A 15094-nucleotide genomic window follows, 5' to 3' on the forward strand; every position below is an offset into this window, starting at 1 on the left:
GGCTGCCGTGGTTTTTCCCAGATTTGGGTTTTCCACGTTAACATCCAGTGCACTCTCTTCTTTACTGTTTCGTGTGTAGATACATCTCATCACATCTCTGTTTTCTATGCTTGATCCGACATCTCGATGTGGCCGAGCATAGCTTACGAAGCCGTATTCCTTTCATGCCTTGGAGTTGGAGCAAGGCTATATGTTTGCCTTGGGGATGATTGTGTCGTTACTAATACATAAGTTGGTGTGAATCTTGATGTTGTTATTTGTTGTTGTCGCTTACATCGACGCTCAAAAAGATGATTATCACACCGTATTGCTCGACTAATAGCTTCTGTAAATGACCTTGGATCCTCGGGGAAGGTAAGAAGTAAGCCTTTGACATCACTACGAAGGCCTGAACGGAATTGCTCCATTAGGGCCTATTCATCCAAAGGAATATCGTTTGCGATGAGATGGAAATTGGTTGCATATATCGAAGTTGGTTGATCACCTTGACGTAGTGTACGAATCTTGTCGATAGTTGTTCTCACCCCATCAGTATCTCCGAAACAAGCCTTAAATTCTTTCATAAATTCCTCGAAATTATTTAGTAAAGGAGAATTTGTCTCTAGCAATGGAGCAAACCACGACAACGCAATGCCAGTCAATAAGGTGCCCACTAACCCGACTCGTGATGCATCTGTCGGATAATGCGTGGGATGCATTTGAATCGCCAACCGTACTTGATTCAAGAAACCTCGGAAATGCGCCCTTGAACCATCAAATTTAGTTGGGAGGCTGATTTTGGGCTCCTTGACAAGTCATTGACCTTCGACACTTTGTTGTTGTAACACGACAATTGTCGACTCTCTGTTGAACCCGTCGCGTGAACTCCTCTTGTTGTTGTTGCTTCTCCATAGTAACCTTTTGTAGATCCCCAAGTAGTTGTTGATTCTATACTTCAAGAGATGCGGACTTGGATTTAAGATTCTCCATTCCTGCAACAAAGGGTGAGATATTCTTCTGAGTTAATGGCGGCCATGGTTTCGTGATGGTTATAGAGGAGGAGGATGAGAGAGGGAGAGAGAGAGAGAGAATTCGAATCAAACTGTCAGGACCAAGAATAAAAGATAGAGTGATGGAAGAAGGATATAAGAGAACACGAGAAGAAAGGAACAAAATGCTAAGAGAAGAATGGGTGTATTAATATAGAGAAAGAAAGAGAATGGATATAAGATATGTAATGAGTGCTAAAGACTGGTGTTGATTCGAATTGATTTGAGAATACATGTATGCCCTTATTTATAGGTTCCTATAGAATAGCCTAGAGATTTCTATAATGTTCTAGGATATTCTAGAATGATCTAGAGTTTTTACAATAATCAATGTAACACAAAAAGTAACTTTTATCCTCTCATATGACAATAGGCTATCTTAATGGTTGAGGTTTTCAATTATGGATTACAAGGTTCGAGATTCAAGTCTGGGTGACGCCATAATGGTCCTGTGTTCATGACATGGATTCAAACTGTCACGGACACACCAACTGCGGACTCGGAAGGAACACAGATGAAAAGGATACGAGGAACTTAAGATGCTAGGAACGACATAAGAGAATGAAGACAGAGATGACGAAGGAGAAAATATGGCATGAAACAAGAAGACAATATGGCATTTGATGTTTCATCGACTACGACGGAGCACGGATGATGAGGCAAGGAACTTAAGACGGGGAAAGACACAGGAGCATGAAGACAGAGATGAAGATCAAGGAGACAAGATGGGGTGAAACGCGAATACTAGATAGATGTGGTAATGACTAGTGTTGAATCCCTTGAAAGGGACCCCAACGATGTTACAAGTATTTATACAATTTCCGAGATTGAATATCTCTAGAATATACTCGAGAAATATCTCGAAAATATACTAACAACTAGAATATTCTCGAATGTACTATACACTAGACTTTTACAATATATACAAGTTCACAATCGAATGTGGACAATTCACAAGAGTTTCCATATGGTTAACACAACACAATGTATTGTGTGTGTTAAAAGTCAGAGGTTCGGGTCTAGAATGTGACAAATTTGGGATGACAAAGCTAAACTAGTAATATAAAAAACGACTCAAATAAACTCGAAGCTACGTAAAAAAAGAAAATAAAAGAAAAACGCAAGAATAACACAACTAAAAACCTATAAATAGGAAGGTATTAATATCAATTATGGAGGAGGAAGAAGAAAAAGGCTAGAAGAAGTGAAAGGAGTCTTAGTAGAAGAAAGAAAAACTATTATTGACTAGTGTCATTGAGATTAAGGTAGTTCTTTGGCGGGGTTGTTCTTTTTAGAGTCCAAGAAGATTGTATTGTTTTCCTAATAGTATATTGAAGTATTCTTTTCTCTTCCTCTTCTCATCTCCCTCATTTTTCTATATCTCCTCATTATATATGATCATGGGTATGACCAACTAGTAAAAAGTTGACCTTAATCTTCTTAAATATGCCCTTCTCTACTAGCATGCTTAAGTAGCTGAAAATAGTTGAGTTTTTGTTTTCTTTGGTTGTGTTGTTGAGTTGCACATATAGAATTGGTGGGAAAATACTAGCCAAGATTGTAACACTCCTCGCATAACTGTGACTGTAAGATTTGGGTCATTGTGGATATTAGGATAAGGTAAGAATACTTGAGTCCTTCTTGTCTAACAATATGACAAACAACCTACTAAATGCATTTGTACAAGGCATTCATCTCCAATGTCCTTTGACAATCTTTGAAAGTGCGGAAAAGAAGTCTTCTTCTGATCCATGCCATCTATGATCATGCACATATACCTCTCGGGTGATTGAAGGGCTTTTTGTTGGTGATGCATAGCTTTGGAATGCTCGAAGGCATGACTTTCACAATGTTCTCTTAATAGACTCTTGTAAGTCTTTATTTTCTCAACCGATCTCCCACCTTTTGCCATGCTTTTTAAACTTACACAGATTGAACAAACACCCATCCGAACCTTGCAATATATAACCACATTGTTAAATTATAACTTCCATAATCGATTAAAATGTCAATATTGTATATAGGGTACACCTTCTAACATGTCATCCTTATATGCTTGGTATACCTACGGTGAGTGAAGTTGTCAGACAAATGTAATCTTCCAGTAGTAAGGATAATATCCGACATTGCTTCGAGAAGTATATCTCCATCTATCTAATAGCATGGCGTCCAATCATACCCTTACATCTAGGCACATTATCATCGAAAGCTATCCATGATCCCTTCATTAGTCTATTGTGAATTCCCTGGAGGCTCATGTTACCAATGACGTGTGCAATTTTAAAAGCAACTTGACAACACTTAAAACTCAAGTCCAAGAAAATATTCAACATGCATCGAACAAGCCCTTTGGTGTGATCCTTCACAAGTTGCATATGTGAGGTAAGGAAGGTATCTTGCTCCTCACCATTAACTGATAAATACTTTTGTCGCATACCTCACCATTAAGTGATAGATACTTAGCAAGGGTTAGGATCCCTCAAAGGGGTTGCTATAGTTGAGGATTGTCTGCAACAAATGATGTGTTGTTTAGGTGCACCAAAATCAACCAACGAAGAAGACGTAGGATCTAAAAGTCGGAAGCAACAAATTGTTGCGAAAAGAGGAGCGAGGGTCAACATCTTGCAATAACTTATTGGCAACTCCCCAAACACTTCCAAATCACACACCGGAAAACTATAGAGAGGTGCAAGTCGGGCTAGGAGGTGGTTGCCAATGTGTGAGACTGAGAAGGTTCGATGATTGCATTGTGATGGCTTGACGTTGACTTCAAGGGACTCGAAGGCTGATTGCTGCAAAAATTGTGGCTACATTTTGTCATCATCCCCACATGAGTCATAATCTCTGTTGACTTTGGATTCAATTTTCATCGTTAGGGTTTTGGACTTGGATTTTCTACTTCTAAGCGGGTCGTCGGGCTTCCGATTTGAGTAGGGTGCCTGCAAACAGAGAGAGTGGGGCGACTGATGATAGAGGTGGTCAGAGTCGGGCATTTTTTTTTGGTTGGCGCTCTCTCTGTTTGGATAAAGATCGGACAGGTGCAGATCGTATGCGCGGCCCCCCTGAACTATTCAGATCTGAACCGTCCGTGGCCGCGATTCCCTGGCCGGGAAGGATGATTTGGTTAGCACATAGTTGCCGCAGGCCATGGCTAACAGGAAGTCTGTCTGTCTGTCTGTCTCTCCTGTCTGTGTCTTTGTTTTGATTGATTGATTGATTGATTGATTGCTCGATGTGAAAGCTCCTCTTAGAGAGCCAGGGTTTTAGCAATCATACGACAATCAGGGTTTTTGTAGCGATGGCGAGGTGAGCTCTCCTCCTCATCCTCTTCTTCTTCTTCTGCACGAGAAGAAACAAGAAGAAGAGGGCGGGGGAAGAAGAATCATGAGCATCAAGTGCCCTTCCTCGTTTCGTCTTCCTGCTCTCGCGCATCACCTCTCCACCAAGTCTGTTCCCATCGCCTCCCCCAGCTTCAGAAAAATCGAAGGGAGTTTTAGAATCACGACAAGATATTGTAAAGATGATGAGGATTTTCAAGACAGTGGAATATTAATAGGACATGATGAACAGAAACAACTGAAGATCCAACTGAATTCCTTAGACACGAGGAGATCTTGTAAAGATGATGAGAATGCTGGAGAGAATAGAAGTATCTTCACAGGAAATGATCAACCCCGACGACGACAACAACAACAACAACAGATCGAATGGACCTCAAGAATCACGAGAATGTACTGTAAACAATTCATCTCTGATCTGAATGAAGAAATCTATAACCTTGGGAATGGAATCTCTGTAGGAAACTGTAAACAACTGATTGAATGGAGTCTCAGACCAACCACGAGAAGATATTGTAAAGATGAGAATGGAAGCATAACTGGAAATCATCTACAGATGAGTGAGAGAAATTCAAGAACCATGAGAAGAGGTAAAGATGATAATGTTGATAGAAAAAAACGATATTTTGGAATAAGAGCAAGGAATCTCCATTCTGTCTCTGAGCTAGAGGAAGAGATCTGTAAGCTAGAGTTCAATAGAAGCTTAACAGGAAATGATCGACAAATAGAAAGAAGTTTGAGAACGACAAGCAGTTGTACAGATGAAATCAGCAACTTAACAGGAAATTATCAACAGATTGACAGGAGTTCAAGAACCATGGGAAGAAAAAACGCTGAGAATGGAAATTTTAAGAAAAATTATCAACAGATGGAGAGGAGTTCCATAGACATGAGAAGATGTAGTGAAGATGATCAGAATGTTGATGGAAGTAAGCAATATCATGGATTAAGGACAACAAGATACACCACCAGTATATACATTGATACACACAAATCTAAGAAGAAACAGAAGCATCCATGGAAGGAGTGGAATGATTTCTTTACAATGCTTCAACAGAAGGATTACTTGAAAGAGTTCCATCCACATCTAGCACCATCAAACAATGGAGACTACCTTCAATTTCTGTCTTCATCACAGGTGAAGCGAGCTCTATTGCTGTTTAGCCAAATGGAAGACGATATTATCAGGTGACTTAAGGTTCGCTCGTAATGAATCTTACTTGGCTTTCTTGTATTGGATCTTATTTGGTTTTGACATGCTGAATCTTGCTGGGCTTTGATGTAATGAACCTTATTTGCTTTTGATATAGTATATCTTACTTGGTATACAAAACCTTGTTTTCTGAAGATCTGAAAACATCATATTTTTTCTTTCTTTTGTTCCTCCCTTATGCGACATTGTACAAATCTGATAACTTAGCTCAACATCTCTATTACAATTTTCCGATGTTTATCTTTGATGAATGACATTGCATTCTTAAACTTGGCTTGTTTGGGGTACAGAAATATGTTATTCAAGGAAGTTACAATGCTGCCTTCCACATATGTTATTTCGATTGTGTGTGACCTTGTACTGATCTCACACATCTGGCTCTTAGATTCTGGCATAATGAGTCTCATCTGGTTTTGTCTATTGAAACCTTGCTTAGTTTTGTCATAATGAATCTTAACTGGTTTTGCCATAGTGAACATTACGTGGTTTTGCCATAATGAATCTTATTTGGTATGAAAAACCTTGCTTTTCAAGTAATGAGCAACGCCATCTTTTTCTCTATTTTGTTCATTGTCTGACATTTTACTGATTTGATTCCTTTCACTCAACTTCTTTGCTACGGTCGTGAGTGATTTCTCTTTGAGGTACAACATTGCATTCTTTTGCACAACTAGCACTGGAGATAGAGGCCGAACCAGTAGATATGGAATCATGGAAGTTGTTTGTATTTGAGACTTCCATGATTCCATATCTACTGGTTCGGCCTCTTATCTCCAGTGCTAGTTGTGCCACTATCTCCAGTGCTAGCTTGGAGGGAATTAACAATGTTATCTTTTGCTTTGTTGCTTCAAATGTATGTTTTGCACTAATCTGCTGGCTTTTGCTCAACCTCCTTACCACAAATTTCAGACATATTTTGAGTGTAGTATCAGAATATCTGATTATGTTGATAAGAAGCCATGAGATGGTCCCATCCTTGGCAACTGTGTTCAATATCCCTTATTTTGTTTTGCAATAATCTCCACCTCTTTATGGTTGTTTTTGCTGTCCTATTGAATTTCTTTAAAAACTTTGCATTGCATATATTCAGTTTTTTGTAAATCAATAATGAGAGAAATTTGTTTGCAGATATTTGACACGAGACCATATTAAGGTCTTTGTGAGTTCCAGTTGCCCCAATACAGATAAGAAGATTGTCAATGCTTGTAAACGTCTGCGTTTTCTTTGTGATATCGAAGAAGAAGAGGTATGCATATAGTTCATAATTGATGTGCTTAATGAGCTCCTTTATTTGAAAGGAGAATATATCTCTATGCCTGTGAATTATGATACTTTAGTTCATAATATATCTACGTTTTTTCCTTGTAGGCTTGTCAGAAATGTAGTTTAAAGGGATCATGCTTAAGAGCATTTGCCAAATTGCCAGATTCAGAAGTTCAAACAATAGATTTGGTTCGAGTCTTATATACATTTGCACTGAAGGCCACACAGATGACGGAACTTCTGAATGATGCAACATCAGTGTGCAAAGTCTTGGATGAAATTGTTCATCTCTGCAATGGTGAGAAGTATAACCAAGCTGGAATGACGAACTCAGTCCTTCCAGCAAAACATCATATTTCTTGTGGAGACAATCAACCTTGCAAGAAAACTTTTATTCAGAGACCTAGTGACTGGACTTGTCCAGAGTATGTATATCGTATTGAGTTTCTGGATTTTTTAATGAAGAGAGTAGTTTTGGGAAAAACTGCAAAATACCCAAGTTTTTATTTATTTTGCTAAGTGCCTTTGTTCAATCCCCTCTCGAGCAGTGATATACAGTATTTGAACAATTTACATGGTCAATTCACACTTTTATCCTCAACTTTGTGAGTTTGTTTTTTATTCCTCGAAATACCCCGACTTCTTATTATCTTCCCAATCACCTTTGATTACCCCCTCTCAAGAAACTATATGTGCTTTTTGAACCATTATATGGTCAAATCATCTGTTTTTTCTCTCTTTTGAGGGTTGACTAGGAGCATTTGGAGAAATAGTGAAAATTAGGGGCAATTTTGGAAATAAATAAAAACTCAGTATTTTAGAGGTTTTCACTAGGTTATTTTCTGTGATCCAATCTCACATTATGGATATATTATATGTTGAACAATCTACAGTTGCAAGTTTTTGAATTTCGACAAAACAAGAGAGTGTCGACAATGTGGTACAATGAAGGACTCCAGAAAGCAACATGAGCCTGAAGATTGGGAGTGCCCAAAGTATGTATGATTTATTTGATTTGTTCTGTAAGTGTAAAACTTAGATCCCCAGTTTCGTATGTTTTGTATTCTACCATCCAAGCACAATTCAGTAAGTCTCAAGAAAGAGAAAACAAAAGATTAGTTGAAACCTTTGGTAACATCTAGGAAGAAAAAGAAAGAATCTCCTTGTTTCATGATTCAGGTGCACATTTGTAAATTTTAGAAAAAATAAAAAATGTCTTGAATGCTCGACCCCCCGACCTCACAGAAGTGATGTAGCTGATATGGAGAACATGATGCCAGGAGATTGGAGATGCCCAGAGTACGTCTTGCCTTGTACCTTCACGTGTGCTTTGTGTAGTTATTGAATTGCTTTTTGATGATTTTTCTGCATATGTTACAGATGCAATTTTGTGAACTTTCAGAGGAATGAGGAATGTTATAGATGCTCTATTAGAAAACCATTGGACCTTGAAAGTCATGGTGTAGAAGAGCTCGAACCTGGGCATTGGAAATGTGTAGAGTATATTCACTGACCACCATGTCTGCATGAATATTTATTATGAAAAAACTTAAAATACCCCCGAATCTTCTATTACTTCCCCAAATGTCCCTAAGTTTTTATTTGTGTCTCAAATGCCATTGGACAACCCAGGGCAATTATAATGTTGAGCAGGAGGGACTTTTGGGATATAAATGAGAACTCAGGGCTACTGTTGATTTCTTTTCTATTTATTATTAAAAAATCGCACTGAATTTAGAGGTGACATTTGTTTTATCTGGAATCATACAGGTGCAATTTCAGGAATTTCAGAAGAAACAAGAACTGCTTTAAGTGTGGTGCAGTGTGCTCAGTCTGTCTTTGGAAAGCTGATGCAAAAACTATGTCAACAGGATCAGATGGTTGGGGTACAGGAAGAAGCAAGTCATGCTATGAGGGTAAAAACATGGGTGAAGATGATGATGAACTGGAGCTAGATGCTGATATGGTTTTTGACTGAAAGGGCAACTATGATCATCAAAGACAATTAGTTTCCCAAAGGGGCACAGTAACTGGATCTGATTGTAAATAAGGAAAAACTTTGATACCATTTTCCTGATTGGCCTTTGTGAACCTGTGTAGAGCAACTATATGATTGTCGAGTCATCCCACCTAGGAGGGTTGATGAGGAGCAATACAAGGAGAACTTAACGGTATTTGTGGAAATAAAAGGAAGATTCAGGAGTACTTTGATGTTGTTCCCTTCTGATCATGATTAAGATAATGCCAAGTTTCCCATGGTAGATTGAAACCTCTCCTGAACCAAAAGAAACAACAATGATGATGATATGAGGGCAATGTGAAATGGATTCGATAGACAAATATGAGGTGAATAATAATCGATTTAGAAGCGAAGACTCAATCAATCAGAATGGCTTTATGAAGTGAAACCTCACTGGTAATAATGCAAATTTTAGCTCTAGAAAAGGTAAACTCAGGCTTTGTATCCATCAAAGGCATAGATTAATTCGCGTTGGCACAGGAGTAGGAAATCAATGGAGTGAAGAGGTTGGATAACTTACGGAATGATCAACATATTTCTTGTTTTGAATTAAGCTAGAGAGGAATGCAATTTATTGTGCGTATTTCTGATGATTTTGGTTATAGTAGATGCTATTAAAGAATAGGGAAAGTGATTTGGAAAGCATGCACACGTAGGTGAAAAAAAAATCAATTCAGATTGAGGTTGGATCCGATGTGAACATCTATGTGCTTTTATTCTGAGAAACATCTTAGCTTGGTTTATGCATTTACTTGCAAAACTCCTAGGCTATTCCATTCATGAAATGTTGCCCCCATTATCCTATCAAATTATGAAGTGTGTTATCAAGCAAGAAACAGCCTCGAAAGGATCTGTATATAAAGGATTGGTTTTAAAAGCTTGCAGGTAGGTAACACCCTAATTTCAAAGCCTCTGTACTTGTTGGGCATCTGCCAAAAGCTGAAAGATTTGTAGGTTTGTGATTGCGTCTTGTGATTGGCTGATGTCTAAGAGCTTATGCTTAAAAAGTTTAGTTTGCTCCAGCACGTTTTTTCTGGATTTATACTAGAGGACTTATAGTTCTTTTGGTGTAGGTATTTTAATTCTATAGGAGTGTTTGCGCATCTATGTAGTGTTAGTCATGTTTGCCTACTGTCCTGATGATGTTGATTATGAAAATGTCTACAGCATGTACAATACCTGATATATAAGAGAGTGGTTGAGAGGAACAGATAGCCCAATGCAGCCTTATGTTGTAGCTTAGCTGCAAAAACTTGCTGTCCTAATCTACCATGCCAAACATTTCTATTGGCATATTCATGAAGGTTTCCAAAGCGGGATTGTCAAGTTTATATTCAGATTAGCGAGGAGGGCAACATTTTGTCATACATGCACATTGACAAGTTTATAGGTATAAAACAGCTGACATGGAGTAGGCACAAATGGTATTTATTAATATCACCTTCACAAATGTAATGAAGGTTATACATGTATTATCCGATGTATCATAACAATCATTAGAGGAATAGAGACTTGTGTATTGTACTGTTGATATTGAAATTGTCATGCATTACATTACAGAATCCATCAGTACATTCAAAATGCTAGTAAGAGCTTTTTGTAATGCCCAAGGTGAAAACAATAGTAGGTTGTTGAATGGCGAGCACAAAGGAGTGATGGATTTAGAATAGTGAGATGTTTGCATGTACGTGCTTAAAATTCAACAATCCCATAAGAAAACATCTTCCATTTGTCATGTACATGTTGAGGGAATGTTCCCGGAAACTATGCAATGGGACAAGTTACGAAACATCTTGAAGGACTTGTGTGCCATGCCAATTCATTTTACTTTTCATGCATGGATTAGTCAGTTGAATGTTTAGGTGATGCCATGCCCCCTCCTTGCCGTAGGATGTCAAGATATGCTTGTTTGATAACAATTATATAGGAAATAACATTGGAATGATTGTTTGACGACAATCAAATATCATGAACATGTGACATCGAATGATATTTCCGAAGGACATGCCAATGTAGATTGCATACTAAATCCAACAATGGCATTGAGGTTGATAGAAAGCTCTCTACATTGCATGAGTATTTTGAAATGCTCACATCAATAAAAATACCTTAGTTTTATTAATGGATGTTAGGGTTAAGTTTCATTAACTTGTTCTAGGGAAGTTTAGGGCGTGCAACATGTATTGCTCTAGAACCAAGATCTACAAGACCAAGACAATGCCTACAAGACTTACAAGACCAAGTTTATTATGCCAATCCACTCAACCTAGCAATGAGTATTGATGAATGAGCAAACAAACTTTAAACTCAATGCCTAAGCATGTACTCAAGAGATCAAAACTTAACAAAACATGCTCAATCATTGAAATATAGGTGTTAAATCTATTCAACACAATAAATACGGAAATTGAATAAAAGGAAAAGATAGTATATTTGATTGAGAGACAAATGTATGCTCCATAAGAGTGACAATCACTAACCCAAACGCTTAAGGTTAAAACTTAAAGTTTGGGTTTTACGGTAAGATTAATTTAACTAAATAGTTAGGATTCTAACTAGTGCATTTTCTAGTAATGCATGCTTTTCTAATCATCCTTTTCTTACAATCATTTTGTGTATTTCTTTCTTAAGCTAGAGGTCAAGCTTCAAATTGGTTATAATCATTATTATTTAGTTAATGTACTTGATCTTTTGTTTTCAATGTTCAAACCCAAAGTTTTTTTTTTTTCCAAAAATATTTCCTTCATTAGTATTAAGAAAAACGCCATAAGGCTACAAACTGTACAATTTAGAGAGTATTATATACAAAAAGGATAATCAGGGGAAGGGCCAGGGATGATGATATTTCCAGATTGGTCCTTGAGAGGAGATCGTGAATAGAGGCAACTTCCTCCATAATTGCAGTAATTTTTTCCTTTTCTTAAGAACAACCTCCGAAGAGCCCGACATATTGTCATACTGCCCACGCACTACCACCAGTAAGTTGTCCCATAATTCTAGCAATATATCTGAGAGAAGGGGTACTATGGAATCATATCGTCTTTTACATCGATACTTCCATAAGGTCCATAATGTAACCGTGGATACTGTTTTCCATACTTGGGCTGCACGCATTTGCTTTCGAGGCTGTTGAAAAGGCGAGACAGATATTAGATGCTTGTTGATGACAATCTTAGCCTCTAGAGCATCATCTGCCTCATACAATAATAGACTGGAATGGAGAACCCCCCATACCGCTGATCCCTAGGAGAATAGGCAACCTACATTAATTGTCAGGAATAAAGAAAGAACTTTATTCCATACCTGTTGAGCTAGTGAACAGGACCAGAGAGCATGCTTGGTAGTTTCCCCTACAAGTCACCACAATAATTACACTGTCTAAGAACGGGTGCCACGTTTCCTTTCAAAGATTGACCTACCGGTAGTGCTGCATGTAGCAAAAGCCATCTGAAGAGAGTGTATTTTGTTGGTCCCCTAAAAGACCAAATCCATTTCCAATAAGCCTTCAAATGACTGCTTGATACACCCCACTTATTCCAGTGCTTTTGAGCCGCAGGAGTTGGAATATTCTTAGACATGAGTAAGGTTCTACCAAATTTCACAGTATAAAGAACGGAACTTTTTGCATTGGATCCATGATGGGACTAGTCCAAGACCATCCCCCTGGGTCCCACATTAACCTATTAATTGGCTGGCGTGCATATAGCCAAAGCATATCCAACAAATGGGCTATTGACGGTTGTGGATCCAAGAGCCATTTCTTACCAGTTTTGGCAATCACCCTAATTGGAACAGCAAGTAGGTTTTGTAGCAAATTATCAAAGGGTGTATAAGGCTGCAATTTATTATCCTGTTGAATATGGAAATAAAAAATACACCCATCTGTAGAAATTCCCTTAACAAAGAGCATTATGCCATTCATTAGGCAACCAAACCACATATGCTCCTGCATTAGCTGAAGTCGCGATGAGGCCTGAGAGAAGGCTGCTGAAACCCAAAGTTTTATAGAATGATCATCAATAAAAGTAACAAAATAGAGTGCACCACCTATTTAGTTAATGTACTTGATCTTTTGTTTTCAATGTTCAAACCCAAAGTTTTATAGAATGATCATCAATAAAAGTAACAAAATAGAGTGCACCACCTATTGACAAAATAGAGTACACCAACTCAAGTACCTCTTCCATTCTCAAAGAGGAATGACGTTAGAAGGAGACCCTTCTTTGTTTTCCAACCACACAATGATCACACATGTGTAACTTTGCATGTTTCAGACCTGGACGCAAGTTCTTCTTGGTTAGACATTGAAGAACCTTCTCATGTTTATGAGAACCTTTTATGCCATAACTCTGACAAGTTGTTGCTTTCAATTGCATTGCCAAGTTTAGTAGAAATAGAAGCTTGTGATAAATATGTTAAATAACTATCATCCAAGACACAACCCATGAAGACATGGACACTAAAATACACATAAAGCCCAAAGGAATGCTAGAGAAAGGGGGATAGAACAAAATCTCATCCAAATCTAGATGCAAAATGGTCACTCTAATGTGAAAGAGATCCAACCTCATTGTAAAAAGCAATAAAAGTCACCCAGATAGCTCTTCTTCCTTCTTGATTTTTTGGTTTTTTATATAATCTTAACTAGAGCTCTAACCCCATTTTCTTAATCTTTCACTTGACCTAGAGAGTGATTAAGGTTAAATGTTAGTTAACCAAACCTTAATCACTCTACCTCACGTATGTGTGTCGAATACTTTCATAATAATATAGAAGCAATGGTCGTCTTTATATGTGTACTTACCTTATGTGTATGTATACTTAATTGTGAAGTCTCATTAAGACCTATTTAATCTATTGAGTCTGAGTTAACATGAGAGAGTGTGAGAGTAAGAGCTAGTAAGGTTTGGGTTGCGAGACTAGAGGCTCAAGAGTGATTGACAACCATGCTAACCCAATTCACTACTAAAAAGAACCCAATTAGTTTCATGGTGAGAAAGGTTAATTAGGTTTTCATCTTAAAAAAGAACCAAATCATCTAAGGAAGTTACATTAACAATGTTAGATTTATCATCGTTACCTTTTTTTCAATGCATGGTTCTCCTTTTTCCACTCGAAAACATAAGTTCTTCATAAGTCTTGTTTTCCCACAGAAATGGCATTGTAACTCTTTACACGAGGGCTTTGATTTACGTCAACTCTTTCCTTGAATGTTCTGACCATAAGTTATATGCTTACTCCTCCCTCTATTTGCAATGAGGATGTCCCTTATGTCCTTTGTCACATCTCTTCATTTGGAACACCACTCTTCACATATTTTGTGGTCATAATTCAGTTTTGGGTTTGCATTAGTTAAAGACACTCTAAACATTTCCCATAAGTCAAGAAGGGTCTAAGCAACCATATAGCAAGTATTTCATCATCCAAATTTACTCCCATGCCAAACATTGATCAAAACATCCTGAAAAGCATTTAAATAAATAGAAATAGAATTACATTCTTTATAAGTTAAATGCATGGAAGTTTGTTCCATAAAGCTTTGGCATCAGCTTCAATCACAATATGGTTTAAAACATTATCTCCTAACATCGTTGTTGGATAAAACCATATATTTGTTGGTTCTTGAAAATTTACTTTGTAGTTATATTAATTTGGTTTCTTCATTGTGAAAACGTATAGATTTTTAACAAAAAGTAAATCTCTCATTTACCTCTCCATGTGTTGTAGTTTTTGTTGTTCAAGCAAACCATCTAGAGAAATTTGCCTCCATATGGAAGTCCAAGAATCTTGATCCGATACCACTTGTTAGAATTTACAATACAACTTTCAACTTACTTGGATAATCTTGTCTAAGTTATTCAGCACAATACACCACCAAGTTTTTAACGTCGAAAGGATGAGAGCAAGTGCAAAAACAATTCATTATCAAAGGGTAAAAATTCGTCCACCCAAGTACTACTCTAAATAATATATTAGAGTACTATGCAAAGAGGAAGGTACAATTATCTCCCAAAACTTGTGCAACCAACAAGACAAAAAAGACCACCAAAAACTCACAAAAAGTGACTAGAGAGGAGGTGATGTCCAAGATGTCAACATTTAACTCATTTACTTAAGAGGCATTGATGGAGAAGGCAAAGAAGCTGATATAGGCTCTTGAAAAAATCCTGTTCTGCACTCTAATAGGAATCTGCCCGTTTTCCTTTTTTGGCTCATTTTTGAAAAGTGAATA

The 15094-nt window shown here is 37.5% G+C and overlaps 1 protein-coding gene across 3 annotated transcripts; it reads left to right on the top strand.

Moving 5' to 3' along the window:
* Positions 1-4230: 4230 nt before the first annotated feature.
* Positions 4231-9455, top strand: LOC147857765 (uncharacterized). 3 transcript variants are annotated; one of them, XM_087327447.1, is made up of 8 exons: positions 4618-4759; positions 4828-5554; positions 6708-6825; positions 6948-7267; positions 7736-7837; positions 8022-8141; positions 8223-8342; positions 8613-9455. In XM_087327447.1, exons 2-8 carry the CDS (start codon positions 4923-4925, stop codon positions 8818-8820), a joined length of 1620 nt encoding a protein of 539 aa, XP_087183573.1. In that variant the 5' UTR covers positions 4618-4759; positions 4828-4922; the 3' UTR covers positions 8821-9455. The 3 variants fall into 3 exon arrangements, with proteins under 3 accessions (XP_087183571.1, XP_087183570.1, XP_087183573.1); XM_087327445.1 differs by having other exon boundaries at positions 4231-5554; positions 8043-8141; XM_087327444.1 differs by having other exon boundaries at positions 4232-5554.
* Positions 9456-15094: the final 5639 nt, after the last annotated feature.

Source organism: Azolla caroliniana, unplaced genomic scaffold (assembly GCF_043228905.1).
Source record: "Azolla caroliniana isolate FFs.n. ecotype wild unplaced genomic scaffold, voAzoCaro1.0.p SCAF_11, whole genome shotgun sequence".
Taxonomy (NCBI): domain Eukaryota; kingdom Viridiplantae; phylum Streptophyta; class Polypodiopsida; order Salviniales; family Salviniaceae; genus Azolla; species Azolla caroliniana.

What these genes read in the sequence shown, in the direction of transcription:
- LOC147857765 (XM_087327444.1), top strand. Translation starts at nt 4,413, where the DNA reads ATGAGCATCAAGTGCCCTTCCTCGTTTCGTCTTCCTGCTCTCGCGCAT. An exon ending in ATGGAAGACGATATTATCAG is followed by an intron (nt 5,555 to 6,707) that starts GTGACTTAAGGT and finishes ATTTGTTTGCAG; the next exon opens with ATATTTGACACGAGACCATA. An exon ending in GGGCATTGGAAATGTGTAGA is followed by an intron (nt 8,343 to 8,612) that starts GTATATTCACTG and finishes GGAATCATACAG; the next exon opens with GTGCAATTTCAGGAATTTCA.